This window comes from Ochlerotatus camptorhynchus, unplaced genomic scaffold (genome assembly GCF_037179485.1).
Source record: "Ochlerotatus camptorhynchus isolate MF236.1 unplaced genomic scaffold, CSIRO-AGI_Acam_v1.1 ptg000251l, whole genome shotgun sequence".
Classification (NCBI taxonomy): Eukaryota; Metazoa; Arthropoda; class Insecta; order Diptera; family Culicidae; genus Ochlerotatus; species Ochlerotatus camptorhynchus.
Window position 1 is genome coordinate 237,588 of NW_027040741.1, and position 14,904 is coordinate 252,491.

Genomic DNA, 14,904 nt, shown 5'->3' on the forward strand with positions numbered 1-14,904 from the left:
CCAGTCGGCGCCACCGGGATGTTCTGAGGCATAACATCTCTGATCACGCCTGCCTTCGGATGGGAAGTAAAGCCGTTTGTCCCCGGTTCATGAGTTGATGGGTCGATAGGTAGGGTCCAGGTGTGGGAGCTGCCTTCCTGGCACGTTGGTAGCATTGGTGCTCAGCACGGAAAACAAAAACGACGGAAAAACAAACCAAAGAAAAAAAAAATGTTACGTTGTTTGTTGAAATTTAAAACAATTTCAATTGAGCTTTTGACTTCCATGGAATAACACACAAACATGTAAAATTCAATGTAATTTAATTTATTATTAGTAAGTAAGACCCTGGTGTAGTGGTTAGCATCCATACCTCTCACGCCAAAGTCACGAGTTCAAATTTCACCCCCGGACAAGTTACGAATGACCCAAGAGCGTTAAAGTGACTATAATAAAAAAATGTATTGTTAAATACTTTCATGTGAAATTAATGCATTATTGTTGTATGTTTCATCTATGGGCAGAAAATACATCGATGTGCCCCATATAAATTTACAAAGTTTTTGCTGTGTTGTGTTCAATCTTTATGGTTAATCTATATTTCCTCTCTCGCAGCAAACTAGCACCATACGTATCCTTTTTGTTTTAAATTGCTACAATCAAGTAACCACATAGTCATAGAAACGTTCGATTCAAATTCCTGCATATATTCTCGAATACCACCACTATAAAGCAAACCATCTCGGCACATTATAGGGCAAGGAATCACCCTACCGCAAAATGTTCCCTATTATTGTGTTATTATGTCGTCATGGTGGCTCTACAATCATCAATCCACTTTCTGATACTACTCTACAAGCATACGTTTTCCTACATGTCTACATTCAGCCTGATCCAGCTCATTCAACGTCGACGGTCGGCTCAGCATCCCGCACATCATGCGAGACGTTCACACATTGATGTTTGTTGTGCACGATGAATGGTGGTCGCCGGCTGAGGATGCCGCACAGTGGGATTTTGTATTGCATCATGTAGCCTAACACATAAGGGAAACCGTCTCTACTAGAATTCAGGAGAAAAAAAAAATCATAAGGGTCAAACTCGAAACGTAAACACTTACTTGGATCGTCGATTGTTTACCAATGACAGCACGCTCAAACAAACTAACTACATCAACTGATAGAGCAATATTTGTTCTATCAGACACGCTGACTGAAAAGTGAACCCTACACGATTACTTTTATTGAAAATAGTCGTATTGTCAATACATCGAGATTGACAATATTTCTGAATTCACATCATCAATATTATTGTCAATAATTCTCCTTCGCGTCAATATATTGATACGTGTGGGGTTCGCTAAAAGGACTTGTTATAATATCTGAAATTGATCTAAACAAGAAGTGGCAAAATTAATCCCCGTGGCTTGAGTAAATTTTAACTCGATCGATACTTGAAATATACTCAATAGAAGTCTGGACTTGCGATTCTCACCCACAGTGCGACGTCGATGGTTGACTAGGCTGATAATGGATGTTCCTGCAGTAAAAGTTCAGTCCATCGAGTCATTTAGAGCGGTCGTCAATTGTCCGGGTCCCGGAATAAGTATGTGTAGTGGCCGCCAATTGTCATTTTCCTCGAGGTTCGGGCCACTCGAATGTTCTCTCTGCCATGAGGGTGTACGGTGGTTATACGGCCCGGCCCGACTTTGTGTGCATGTATTGTGTACAAGTGGATCGTTGCAGGCGCAAGAACGAGCGGGAAGATTCATCATTTTGGTAAAACATTGATGTTACTATAAAAGTCCAATTGAGATGAAATCTAGTAAACAGTATGTCTTAATCAGTAGTTCGGAACGTTACGGCTGCAGTCGTACCGGGTTTGCAGCGCAGTGAAAGCAAACGAGAAAGAGTGGTAGTTACGTTCTATTCTATATACTGTGCACTGCAGGGACTCTTTATCAGCTGCAGGGCAGTGAACATTCTACTGCTGAGTTGATTTCGATTATATTTCTGTGTATGTTACGCTGCGATGACGTTCACAGTGTGTACAAACTGAGTTCAGAAGTTCAGATAAGGTCAGATCGGCCGCTAGTGATGAGTGCGTGACCGAACGGATTGGAAACCGGTACCACAATCAATGGTAGTTTTGCAGTGCAATGTGTGGAAAACCAACAAAGGATGCATTTCGTACAAGCCTACCTGCGACTGGTTGTGTTTACTGATTGGCGAGCTTTCAAGGATCACCATTTGCACTAGACTGCTGAAAATGTGTGGATAAAATCGAACAGCATCCGGCGCCTGATAAGAATTCTTTACTAAGTACTAGTGCCGCAGGAGAGATTTGAACCCCTGCTGCCCAAGTGCTTATCGAAGAGTTCCGCTCAAACAACGTTGGAACCACGTGTCAATAAGCCTGCTCAGTGCTCATTCATTCGTTTGTTCGTGTATTGATGCAAAGGCATTGATCTGCCAACTGTACAGATTGATAGCTGGAAATGTGTGTTTTGACTGCTGGAGAATAAAAAATAATTTAGCAACGTCATATTAAACGAACGGAAATGCGCACAATTTTGTGGATGATTCAAATATGGAGTAGGGTAAGAACAACCCAGGAATATTTCTTTAGAATAAAATATGTCAAGGAATGGATCAATCTTTTAAATTTATCGAACCCCTTAACGGAATCCCTTTATGAAGAGCTTTGAGTGTGTTGGGTTATTTCCTTTTAATTCCGTTATAATTGCTTATCTTTTGACTGATAATCGCATTTCGTCCACTATTTGCAGTCTTCAGCAGTGCCAAGTGGTGTTGAGTACTTGGCACTGATGAAGTCTGCAAGTAGTAGACGCAATACGCGTATCTGTCAAAAGATATGCAATTATAACGGAATTAAAAGGAAATAAACCAACACACTCAAAGCTCTTCGTAAAGAAATGAATGCTTTATATAAGAAAACCCTGACGTCAGGTTCGAAGTGACATTTAGTTTATCCACCATTCATGGCTATCGGATTTTGCTGCATCATAAGTAAGTTTGGGTGCCAAAAACAATTAGATTTAAATTAAAGTCAACTCTCCTTAGCTCGATATCGAAGGGATAAACAAGTTAAAGAGAATATCGAGTTTTGGAGGATCATTTTGGAAATTTGTATGGACAAAGTGATCGAAGTAACCTGGATTTCCATCGCGCTAGGCAGAGATTGTCATTACATTATATTGATATCAAAATCCATGCATCTTTCACTGAAAATAATAACGTTTGATATCAAGATACTCCATATCACGTAATATAGACTGTAGTGTGAACGAGGTACAATACAATTGACAGACATGATTGTAGGATCGTTGTTTCAATCCAGTATGCAGTGCTGTGTTCCTAAAATTTGAGCTAATTAGTCGCATCCAATAGGGCCCTGCGCACTTTAAATATAAAATTTCAGATGTGCCCGCCTTTTGAAGTCTTAAAAATGACGTTGTTTCAAATGGGTACACGACGTTAGGCATACGGTCGTTAGGCATACGGACGTTAGGCATAATGTACGATAGGCATAAAGGACCTTAGGCATAATGGACGTTAGGCATAATGGACGTTAGGCATAATCTACCCGATGAATTCCAGAAGGTTGATAATGGGGACCGTCTATTGATTGTTGACTTCGGTGATGAAAGAGCCTTAGTTTTTGGAACTCATGAAAACTTGCGACGTCTTGGGCAGGCAAAGTATTGGGTTACAGATGGTACGTTTGCCACAGTTCCTTGTTTGTTTCGGCAACTCGTCACTGTTCATGGAAGTATCGCTCACATCACATCATCAGCAGACGGTTCCGCTAGTTTTCATTCTGATGACAACAAAAACAGAACCGTTGTATCGAAAAGTATAGCAGCAGCTGGTATGTTTTTTTGTTATTGAATGAAACATAACAGAATTCACCATTCTTCATTTCATGAGCTGTTCTTTTGCATCATATTTTATTCAACCTTAGCTGTTTTTTGTTATTGAATGAAAAATCACAGAATTCACCTTTCTTCATTTCATGAGCTGTTCTTTGAGGAAAATCTTTTCTTCTTTGACAATTGTAATATGTGTGTAAGAATATATTACATCAAATGTGTGGTTTTTTTTTATTTCTAAATGCGATTGATTTCAAGTTATAGTTCAAAACTATGCTGAGTTTTCATTGCCAGATTACTTAACCGCTATCGCTACTAATCTTTGATCTAAGTAAATATGTAGCTACGTCACTTATGATATGATAAATAATGGATTCCATACTGTGCTTATTAAAGAAACTATGCTTGTTTAACTTGTATCATTTTTATTCAACGCTTAGCCTTATTTAAGCATTGTTCACCATGCTCGAAACAGGTTTCTAGAGTTGCACAGCAGCAAGGTATTATATGCCTAACGTCCATTATGCCTAACGTATATTATGCCTAATGACTTTATGCCTAACGTCCATTATGCCTAGCGTCCGTATGCCTAACGTCTGTATGCCTAACGTATTTATGCCTAATGGAGTACACTCGTTTCAAATAGTCCATTAGCGGCGCCAGTGATGTAATGGTAAGCGTGATTGCCTCTCACCCCAAAGGGCCTGGGTTCAATCCCAGTTGGCACCGTCGGAATTTTCTGAGACATATAGAATCTCTAATCACACCTTTCTTGGGTCGATGGCTTGGATGCCATCATAATGAAGTAATGAAATTGGATTTTGGGAATTTTCTTTATTGAAGAGTTTAATAGGTTTTTCTCCTTTACTTTATTCAAATCTTTGGTTATTAATTATGTAGGTTCCGGTTCTGCTCGTTCTAGTTCTTGATTTTTTTTAACCTAGAGGATGAGTACTTAAGGAGATAAGATTTTGATATGTCTTTAGTGGGAATGACACTGATGAAGACTGTACATTAGACTGCCAATGAATGTATGGGAAAAATTTGACCATCAAATTTCGCTAACAAACCATATACAAAATGTTTATTGCCTCGAAAAATTACCCTATGCAAAATTTGAGCTCAATCGGACATGATTTAGGGGTGCCAAATGTCTTAAAAATGCATGAAACGTCAAGATTTGGTGTTGTATCGAAACATATTTTTTTTTTTTCAAAAATCGACTTAGAATTTTTTTCATGAGTTCTATATGGAATATAGAAGATTGATGAGTCGGCCGAGGGGCACGCAATAACCTTTAACTCCTACGCAAGCCTTTTTTAAGTACAATAATTACAGTTAACTACATGATTAATTACTTTAATTACGAGCGTCGGAAATTTTTTGATTTAATTACTTTTAAGTACAAATTTCAGCTTTAATTACAAGTCGCATAAATTAAGTACATTAACTCCATTAATGTACAACGAGAAATGTACTTAAATTTCCCCCAGCGTACCGTTAGACCCTTTCGTTATTGGCCCGTGAAACAAAAATTTCACAGGCCCTTTTGCTACGTTAAGGATAATTTCAGTTGGTGATTGGTGCCAATTCACATACAACGATCGGTTCGTGATTGGAAATGTAGTCGGATTTCAATACTACCGAGGTGTTGGCAGGGCAATGAACTATATCCTGGATCACGCCCCTGTAAAAGCACCGGAGAAAGCGACAATGAAAGGAATGTTTGTTTGTGCTACCTGGTTCAACCTAAGAAATAACGAATTTAATTTGGAGGATGCGAACGAAAACAGAATTACAATAGAAAATTATGTTAACCTTTGCGTGCCTAACGTCTAAATTTGCATAGATTTCAAAATTCAATTAGCTTTCTCAATATTTGTCTTTAAAACAAATTGAATTTTGTCTTGAATCTATTGAAGTTTCTGAATACATCTGAAAATATTTTGATCAATTCATGGTTCCGGAGTTATTTCGGTTCCCGTTGGGGTCGCTTTTGGTCGGCATTCGGCTTTATTGTTCTGTAATAAGTATACACACGATGAACATCATGTTTTTTTCTCTCAAACGATGTAATTGGACTAGTGGCAGCTATTTCGATGGTTCACAATCACATTGGGCATCCCGAAAATGTTCCGGTGCCCCGGGGAAGTGACCAATTCTCAACAAGAACCAAAACCCATCATGCGGCATATCAAACAACATGATTTTACAAATCTTGGCCAGTAATGGCCTTCTTGAAAGTCCATGGTCACACTAGCCCTTCCGGGAATGTTCCAGTGCCCCCGGGGAAGTGGCTAATTCTCAACAAGAACGAAACCCATCGTGCGACATATCAAAATTCATGATTTTCCAAATTGTTGCTGGTAATGGCCTTAATGAGACTCGACGGTCACACTAGCCCTCTCGGGCATGTTCCTGTGTCCCCGGGCAAGTGACCGATTCTCCACAAGAACCAAAACACGTCATGCGACATATCAAACTTTATGATTCTGCTGAACTCGGCCAGTAATGGTTTTTTTGAGAGCCCACGATCCCATTGGCCCTCCTTGGCATGTTCCGGTGTTCCCGGGTATATTTTCAATTATCGACAAGAACCAAAATCCTTCGTGCGACATATCAAACTTCATGATTCTGCACGGCTAATAATGGTCTTAGACAGTCCACAGTCCTATTTAATTGTCCCCCTCCGCCCCCCCCTCCCCTGGTTAAATATCCAACTCCCAATAAGAACCGGAACCCCTCGTGTGACATATTAAACTTTATTATTTTACGAAACTCCGTCGGTAATGACCATATTAAGAGTTCAAATTTGCTATCTCAGACAGCTGAACGGACACTGGAGCTGGTGAATACTTTGGACATTCACACGCTGAGCTACTTCCGGGAAAAATCGCAGCTGGTATGCAATTGTCTTCCCAGCACGGATAACTTGAGTGGGTCAAGTTGATCGGTAACGATCATTTCGTGTCCTGTGCACATTGGACTCATCGTTTCCTATCGGTTTGGAGTTCTGCCCATAGTATTGTTTAGTTGACCCATGGAAAGACGAACAATGGGGAGGTGAATTTCATAAGTGCTATCGCGTCAATTCTGAATACGGATGTGATCATATGATGGCGATAATACAAATAAAAGCACACAATTGGTTTGAATCATCTTAGTGCCTGCAACCAAAACCTGATTATAATTTTTTTGTTAATGAACTCTGCCTTAAATCTGTTAATTATTATTAGTATAATAATATTATGTTTGAAAGAAATATTGAAATAATCGAAGAATTCACGCGTAACATCAGAAAATTAATGCAAATGCATATACATCTTCCATTGAATCTGTTAATTCAGGCACAAGCTAATATCATCATCTGTCGAACTGTGCTGCGAGCATGGCTTAAAATTCGAAAATTTTTTGATCGGGAGGAAATTTGCTCGAGGAATTGCTTGAATTTAAGGAAATGTAAAATTTGAAGACTTGTCGTCACAACTAAGAGATTCCCATTTCATTTGTATGGCAATCACGGCCCTTATTATGAGTATCACTTCCTTTTCACTATATATTGTCGCTAAAGTTGTAAACCGATATAACCCACTCGTGACAATCGATTTTATTCTAGTTCTGCATTAAAGCGCATTATTCAACGAATACAGTGCACTAGATACGACATTATGTTGAACGTACAAAACGAAAGTGAAATCGATTGTCGCGAGTGGATTATTTCAGTTTCTAACTCTAGCATGGTGCTCCAAGAAATTTAGTATAAGTATTCGCAGAATTGGTCATGTTTGTAGTCTAGTAAAACATTAATATGCGTATTTCAGGGTGTAAGAAGAGTTAAGAGATAAATTCATTCGAGTATGTGTTAAGGGTTTTCTTAATTTTTTTTTAAATACTTCAAGAATAAGGATTTTGGTACGTTTTTAATTACATTTGTGTAACTTTAATTACATTAATTACAGAAAATTAATTTTTAATTACATTAATTACGTAATCAAATTGAAGTACGTGTTTTAATTACAGTAATTACACTGGCACTGCTTTGATTACGCGAAATTAAATTTAATTACATGAAATACTTAATTTTCATTTTTAATTACTTAATTACATAGTTAAACACCTTGTACTTTAAATCGAACGCAGTCAAGAAGGCTATTGCGTGCCCCTCGGAGTCGGCTTCTAAAACTGTTCACAATTGTCTCCAACCTGCTTATATATCGATTTAAACCACCATTTAGGATCTAATACGAAATAATTCACTAGGATGGTCCAATTATTCTTCATTAGGGTGGTCCAAAAATTCAAAAATATATGAAAAACCACAACTTTTCACCAGAAATTCCTAAAATCAATTTTAAAAATATCTTGAATTTCGTTAATCTGTTTTTTTTTTGGAATCCTTAGTTTTACACAAAAGGAACATTTGCCTGAAAAGATGAAAAAATACTTGTTTTATACTTTGTCATATATTTCCTTATTAGCTACACCAAATCAGATTTCCTGGTACTCTTTTAATTTTTTCGATGATCTTCAACTAATTTTAAAATGCACTGCTTTTGATCTTCATCCGTTGATAGTTTTGACTTGCATGTTTTAATCAATGCTATACCACGCTCTGCATTATCATTAACTACTTCCAAACATTGAACCCGTCTTTTGGCATTTTTAAACTCGATGGAACTACTCCACTGCTCCATATCGACATTCAGCAACGACTTCGGAATTTGGAGAGCTTTGAATAAGTTTTCAATACCACTGCTGCCTTGTACAAACGAGTGTAGTTTAATCGTTGAAATATCGTTGGATTCAACAATGGATGTGGCTGTAATGTTTTTATGAGTATCTGTAAAAAAAAAAATCATTAGAAAATTAAATGCAAATGTATCAATTAAAGCATTTACCTGATAGAAGTAAGGCTTCGATGACCTTTTTCTTAACCGGGAGGTCTACATTTTCGTCGTACAGACATAGTCCGATAAGGCTGTTGTCCAAATATTGCAAGTGAGTTAAAATTCCTTTATGTACTGCTTTCGCAACGTTTCATAATCCTTCAATATTTTTAACAGGTTCAGATCGTTGTTGGGTGCCATCGCAGCACATGGAGAAAGAAACCAACTTTTCAAATAAATTTTTACAATGAACACACAAAATCGAGCTAGTTGATTTTTAGTTTTATCTGGTAAAGCAAATTCATGCCGAAGAATAAACATTTTCAAAGAATAAATGATTTTGGCCATCGACCTTGCATTGTGGAACGCACCAGGAGCACTTATTTGTAATTTTTCATCGATTTTTCCACCCAAATATAAAATGGCAAGTTGTAGAACCTCTCGGTAATCACCACGGTGGTGTTGCACTCTAATTTGTTTTTCATAAAACTCCAATGACGCCAATCTTTCTATTTCCGAAATAGTTATTTTAAAAAAAAATCATCATCCATACCTGAGTGGTATGAAGTCTTTTCCAAAATGTGCCATTTTGATTGGAATTCCTTAAAAATCTCAACATTTGGAGGCTTTGATGTTTCAAATTTCAGAATTTTAAAAGCTTTGCCAAGTAGCAGTTCATGTATGTGGTGTCTGCAAGGGAGGTTATAAGCTGCCTCTTAAACAATTTGTCCAGGTACTGACACGTATCTTTTTTCTACCGGTGTTTGATGCAGTAGTATCAAAAAATGTAAACATAATTCTGAAAACAAACGATAAAATAATCAGAATTTTGAGGTGAACATACAAGATTTAAGATCATACCTGTCCGCAAGCCCCCATTCGACGACTGCATTGTACACCGCTTCTGCTTGTTGTGCCCCCGTAGAGTTTTCGATGGGTGGAACAGCCAATAATTTTCTAATGCCTTCACCTGATACAACTATGGCCAAGCGCTCGGTTTTTGGTAGAGCTTTGGATGGTAATATGTTAGGTAGCAGCTGAGAATCCCAATGTACTGTTAAATTTATATCTGGCTTAAACGACGCTTTTAAATAATGTTGCATTTGTAAGCGAATTCCTGCTCTGGCGATTCTGACAGATTCCTTGTTCAACAATAATGATGAAACATCGTGCCCTAAAGCTTTAGCGATCGATGATATTAGAAACACAGCATTTTGATCACTCACTTTACAGCGGTCCAATGCAGCAGCTACCTCAACTGTAACAACTCGTATCAGTTGCGATTTACGTGTCAAAGCTGGTTTTGGAGAACCTAGAACGGTCAAAATGTATTAATATGGATGGTAATAGGTGTATAATCTAAAAGAAAAAAAAAAACATTAGTAAAACATCACAACGTACCTGTTTTTGGAGAAGCTCTTTCGGATATACTAGGCAAGTACACTGACCCAGCCTGGCTGTCGTTTTGTGATGATGTTTCAATTGAGGTTGCATTACAAATTTGATCTGGTCTATGGCTATATCAGAGGTACTAGTTATTTCAAATTTAACTTCTTTTCTGATTTATACACAAATTTTAGTATCAGGGGCGCAAGTATTGTATTTTTGAAATTTTTCTTTTCTGGTTGGATATTTCTCTCATATATACGTTTACAATTTTTTTTCTCTGTATTTGATTATTTTGTAAACTTTCCGGTTTAGAGCTAAGAAGTCGTAGACTATCTGCAACTACCCACAACCACAGCACTGCCAGTACCGCAGTCGATATGTCTGTCATATGTACAGTTGTGTTCGATAAAATAGCAGCGCATGCCGATTTTTATACAAAATGGTCAACTTGGACATGATGTAACTTTGTTAACTTAAGATAAATTTAGCTGAAAAGTTCGCCTAAAAGCTACAAATATGTTCAATTTTACGATTAAAAAATATTCAATTTTTGGAAGCACCTGACGGAAAGTGAGACACCAGGTAATTGTTCAAAATAATAGCAGTACTAATAATTATCATTTCAGCTTAATTTTGAGACTTTAAATTTTACAATTCTCAAAATTCTAACAATCCCCACCCACAATGTCAAAATTGACCATTTTGTATGAAAATCGGCATGCGCTGCTATTTTATCGAATACAGCTGTACTATGTTCGATTCCCGGTTCAGTCTAGGAATTTTTTGGGTTGGAAAATTTCTCGACTTTCTCGGGCATGTAGTATGATTGTTCTTGCCACACACTCATACAGGCATCAAAAGGTCTCAATTAATACCTGTGGAAGTTCAGCTGGCAGCTTTAAACCGAATTTTAACAATGCTGATTGTTTGTGACTAAAATGAAAAGTATAGACTTATAGTAGTTACCTCATCCGGTTTGTGACAATTGGCTACTAGGATTCAGCCGTATCAGCATCATCTCAGCACAGCAAAAAAGTACATAACGTCGCACTATTCAACAAGGAAATTGCTGGAACCAATGTTTTCCCGATATCAATAAGGAAACTAAATCAGGTCAGCTACTCCAGACATTTTTTTTTTGACGTTGGACTACGTCTTTGATTTCTATATGGGGGTACACTTTGTGAAAACTGAAAATGGAACATGTAACAAATTATGAAAGATTTTGAACGTTAATAACTCAGCTGCCCCTGAACCAATTTCAATAATGTTATCACCAATCGATCAGACCTACGCTAACGCATCGATATAAATGCTTTTGACTGTTTATGTTCAACAAGAAACTATTGAAAAAAGTAGCAAATGTCAAGCATTGTCCAAAAGCGTCGAAATAATTAACAAATCCACCAATTACGTACATGCATATTGTTGCCGATGCAACTAAGGTTAGAATAAAAAATACTTCTTTTTAGCGTAGATTTCACTCGCTTTAAGCTGCAAATATTTATTATTTTAAGTAGATTTTAAGTAGGAATATCTATATTTAACTTACGTTTAGTGTTTAAGCAAATTTTAATAGTTTTAAGCAAGAAAATATAATAGTTTTATCGAATACAATGCAATTGAGATCCACGTTTCACAAAATATCTTCACCTTTTGATTTCATGTCATCTTCGACGAATGACAGTTGCGCTGACGGCTGTAGCGATGACAAGCAGCGGTAGGGCTACCAGATTCCTCGCCCGTCCGTCCGTTACGAGTTCAAGGGGACTGCGGATGGCTCGTAGCAGTACCGAAATTCCCCGGCCCGTAAGGTTGAGTTTGGTCCGGTCCACTAGCCTCGACCTTACCATCTTCAGCTACCTCGATGACGGCGAGCTTCACTGCCGGACGTTGGATGACTCCCGCTTCCGTACGAACCAGGGCCTGTCTGATAACACTACGAATAACCTCGACGATCTGACCTCGAATCCAGGTATTTCTCTTGTTCTCGTTGACAACGAAAACCAAGTCACCCACTTCAATTGGTTTAGTGTCTCGGAACCATTTGGTTCGCCTGACAATCGTTGGAAGGTATTCGCGCAACCATCTTTTCCAAAATCTATCCAAAATGTGTTGTGCCAGGTTTCAGCTGCTGCGTAGACAATCGGTGGCCTTCGTAGGTTCCTTAGGCAGCTGCTTAACTCCATTTGAGCTACCCAAAAGAAAATGATTGGGTGTCAGCGCTTCTTGGCCGGCGTTGTCCAGCGAGATGTATGTCAAAGGTCTTGAGTTGATCATACTCTCGGCCTCTAGGATGATTGTCTCGAAGGTTTCATCGTCGGGTACTCTTGGTGCGAAGGCTATTGTTTCTATAGCGACCTTGACCGATCGCACAAGTCGTTCCCACACCCTACCCATGTGTGGTGCGGCTGGAGGATTAAAATACCATTTGGTCGTGGTATTGGTGAAGGTTTCGGCGCACTGCTGGATTTGGTCTTGTAGCTCATTCGCGGCACCGTGGAAGTTGGTGCCCTTATCAGAGTATATCTTGGATGGGGCACCTCTTCTAGCAATGAATCTACGGATGCACATCTTGCAGGACATCGAAGACAAGCTATGTGCCACCTCCAAATGTATCGCTCGAGTTGTCAGGCACGTGAACAAGGCAACCCATCTCTTAGCGTGTTTGCGACCAACTTTGACTGTCACTGGCCCGTAGTAGTCCAGCCCGGTGTAGGTGAACGGACGAAGAATTGCTTCCAGCCTGGCTTGCGGTAGTGGGCCTATCTTCGGCGAACCCAGCGATGCGTTGTAAACCTTGCACATCTGACATCTAGCGGTGACTTTGCGGATCAGGTTTCGTAGACCTGGAATGTAGACCAGTTGACGAAGCCCATTGACTACCGTCTCCTGGTTACGGTGGTGACATCGACGGTGGTAGAAATCTACGAAGAGAAAGGTTACTGGATGGTTCGGAGCTAGTATAACGGGAAAGCTTATAATTTATACAACGGGCTCGATACCGGTACCGCCCCCGAAGGCTTTGTAGAATGTCGACTCTGCAACACAGCTAACTCCTCAGGAAACGTCTCCAGCTGAACCATCTTCCACAGCTTCACTTCCGCTTTGCACAGAAGTACTGAATTTATCGGTGTTTCCAACGACGTATCTTCGCTCATCACTCCTCCGAATTTGAGAACGTACGCTACCGTTCGCTGCAGCTTTTCCCATCTCGAAAAACGTTTCACATCGATCACAGGCTCTATTTTCACCCGTCGGTTAACAAGTACCGGGCGAAGTTCTTCTGCTGCATCTGTTCTTTTCCAATTTTGTTCTGGCCAAAACTCCTCTGGACCCCATAGGAACTGTGGTCCTTGATACCATGGATCTTCAGGATCAAAGCACGGCCCGTTGCCCCACTTCGTTGCCTTATCCGCTACATTCTGCATCGTTGGTACTTTCTTCCATTCGCTTGGGTTGGTCGATGTCAAAATCTCTCCAATTCTGCAAGCAACGTACGGTCGATACCTGCGGGAATCGGAGTTGATCCAATGAAGGACCGTTGATGAATCGGTCCAGTAGAACCGTTGATGAATAGGAAGCTGATGATTCTCCAAAATCGACTGTGCTAGCCGGGTTCCCAGGATGGTAGCTTGCAATTCTAGCCTTGGGATTGATAGTGTTTTGATTGGAGTGACCTTGGCTTTCGCTCCTATCAGCGTACAATGCGGCTGACCAGCTTAGATAAAGCAAATATACACTACGCAGGCGTATGCAGTGCTGCTTCCATCGACGAACGTGTGAAGTTGCAGTGGCTGGCAGTCTTCTGGAACAGCGTCTTCAAATTACGACCTTGGAATACGGACATCGTTCAGCTTTGGCAACAAGTTTATCCAACGCTTCCAATCTCCGAGAATCCCGTCATCTATCAAGTCATCCCAGTCACAGTTGGCTCGCCACAAGTCTTGAATGATGATTTTCCCTTGAATCACGTACGTGGCGAGAAATCCAAGTGGGTCGTACAGACTCATAACCGTCTTCAAGATCTGGCGCTTCGTAGGACGAACTGAACCGTCTAACAAACCCTCCTCTGTACCAGGCATGTAAGCGGAGAAGGTCAGTTCATCTGATTGTGGTAACCAGCGGATACCCAGGACAGATTCTGCAACGTTAGACTCCTCTGAATTCCACATCTTCTCCTTCGCAGCATTTCTTTCTCCAAGTCCTTTTCCACCTGATCGTGGACTCGCTTAGCCAGTTCTGAAACCTTTTGAGTCAGTCAGTCTGCTTACAGCCATAGGATAGCTGTTGGGGAAGTGGACCTCATCACATCTCCAAAGCAGGCCAGTTTCGAATCCACGTGGTACACGTCGAGTTGTTGATTCGAGAATTTGCCTGGCCCTTTTGTCTTCTGCCGTTTCAAGCTCAGTAGTTAATGGAGTTACACCGAGACTGTCCGTCAGGAAGTACTGCTTTACCAAGTCATGCAACTGACGATCTTCAGTCATACGGCTGACGAGGAAAACTCCTCGGAAATCGTCTGGTTTGGTAGATGCTCCTCCGTAGACGCACCACCCTAACCTTGTCTTAGTGGCGATTGGTTGACCACGTGCTCCTTCACGAATCTTCAGCGAAGTGGACAAGTAGAGGTTTTCCAGGCCGTTCAGTAGCTGCGGATGAGCTTCATCGTATCCACCAATATTCAAACCTTTGAGGTACGGAAAGTTATTGATTAGTTCATCCGGGTTGATCGACTGAACAGGAAGTTCTAACTCT

At 39.9% G+C, this 14,904-nt stretch overlaps 1 protein-coding gene across 1 annotated transcript; it reads right to left on the reverse strand.

The window, feature by feature from the left end:
• Positions 1-11,907: 11,907 nt before the first annotated feature.
• Positions 11,908-13,996, reverse strand: LOC135704937 (uncharacterized). The gene is made up of 4 exons (XM_065226479.1): positions 13,893-13,996; positions 13,145-13,794; positions 12,575-13,073; positions 11,908-12,202 (listed from the first exon to the last, which is right to left on the reverse strand). Exons 1-4 carry the CDS (start codon positions 13,994-13,996, stop codon positions 11,908-11,910), a joined length of 1,548 nt encoding a protein of 515 aa, XP_065082551.1.
• Between the last annotated feature and the right edge of the window lie 908 nt (positions 13,997-14,904).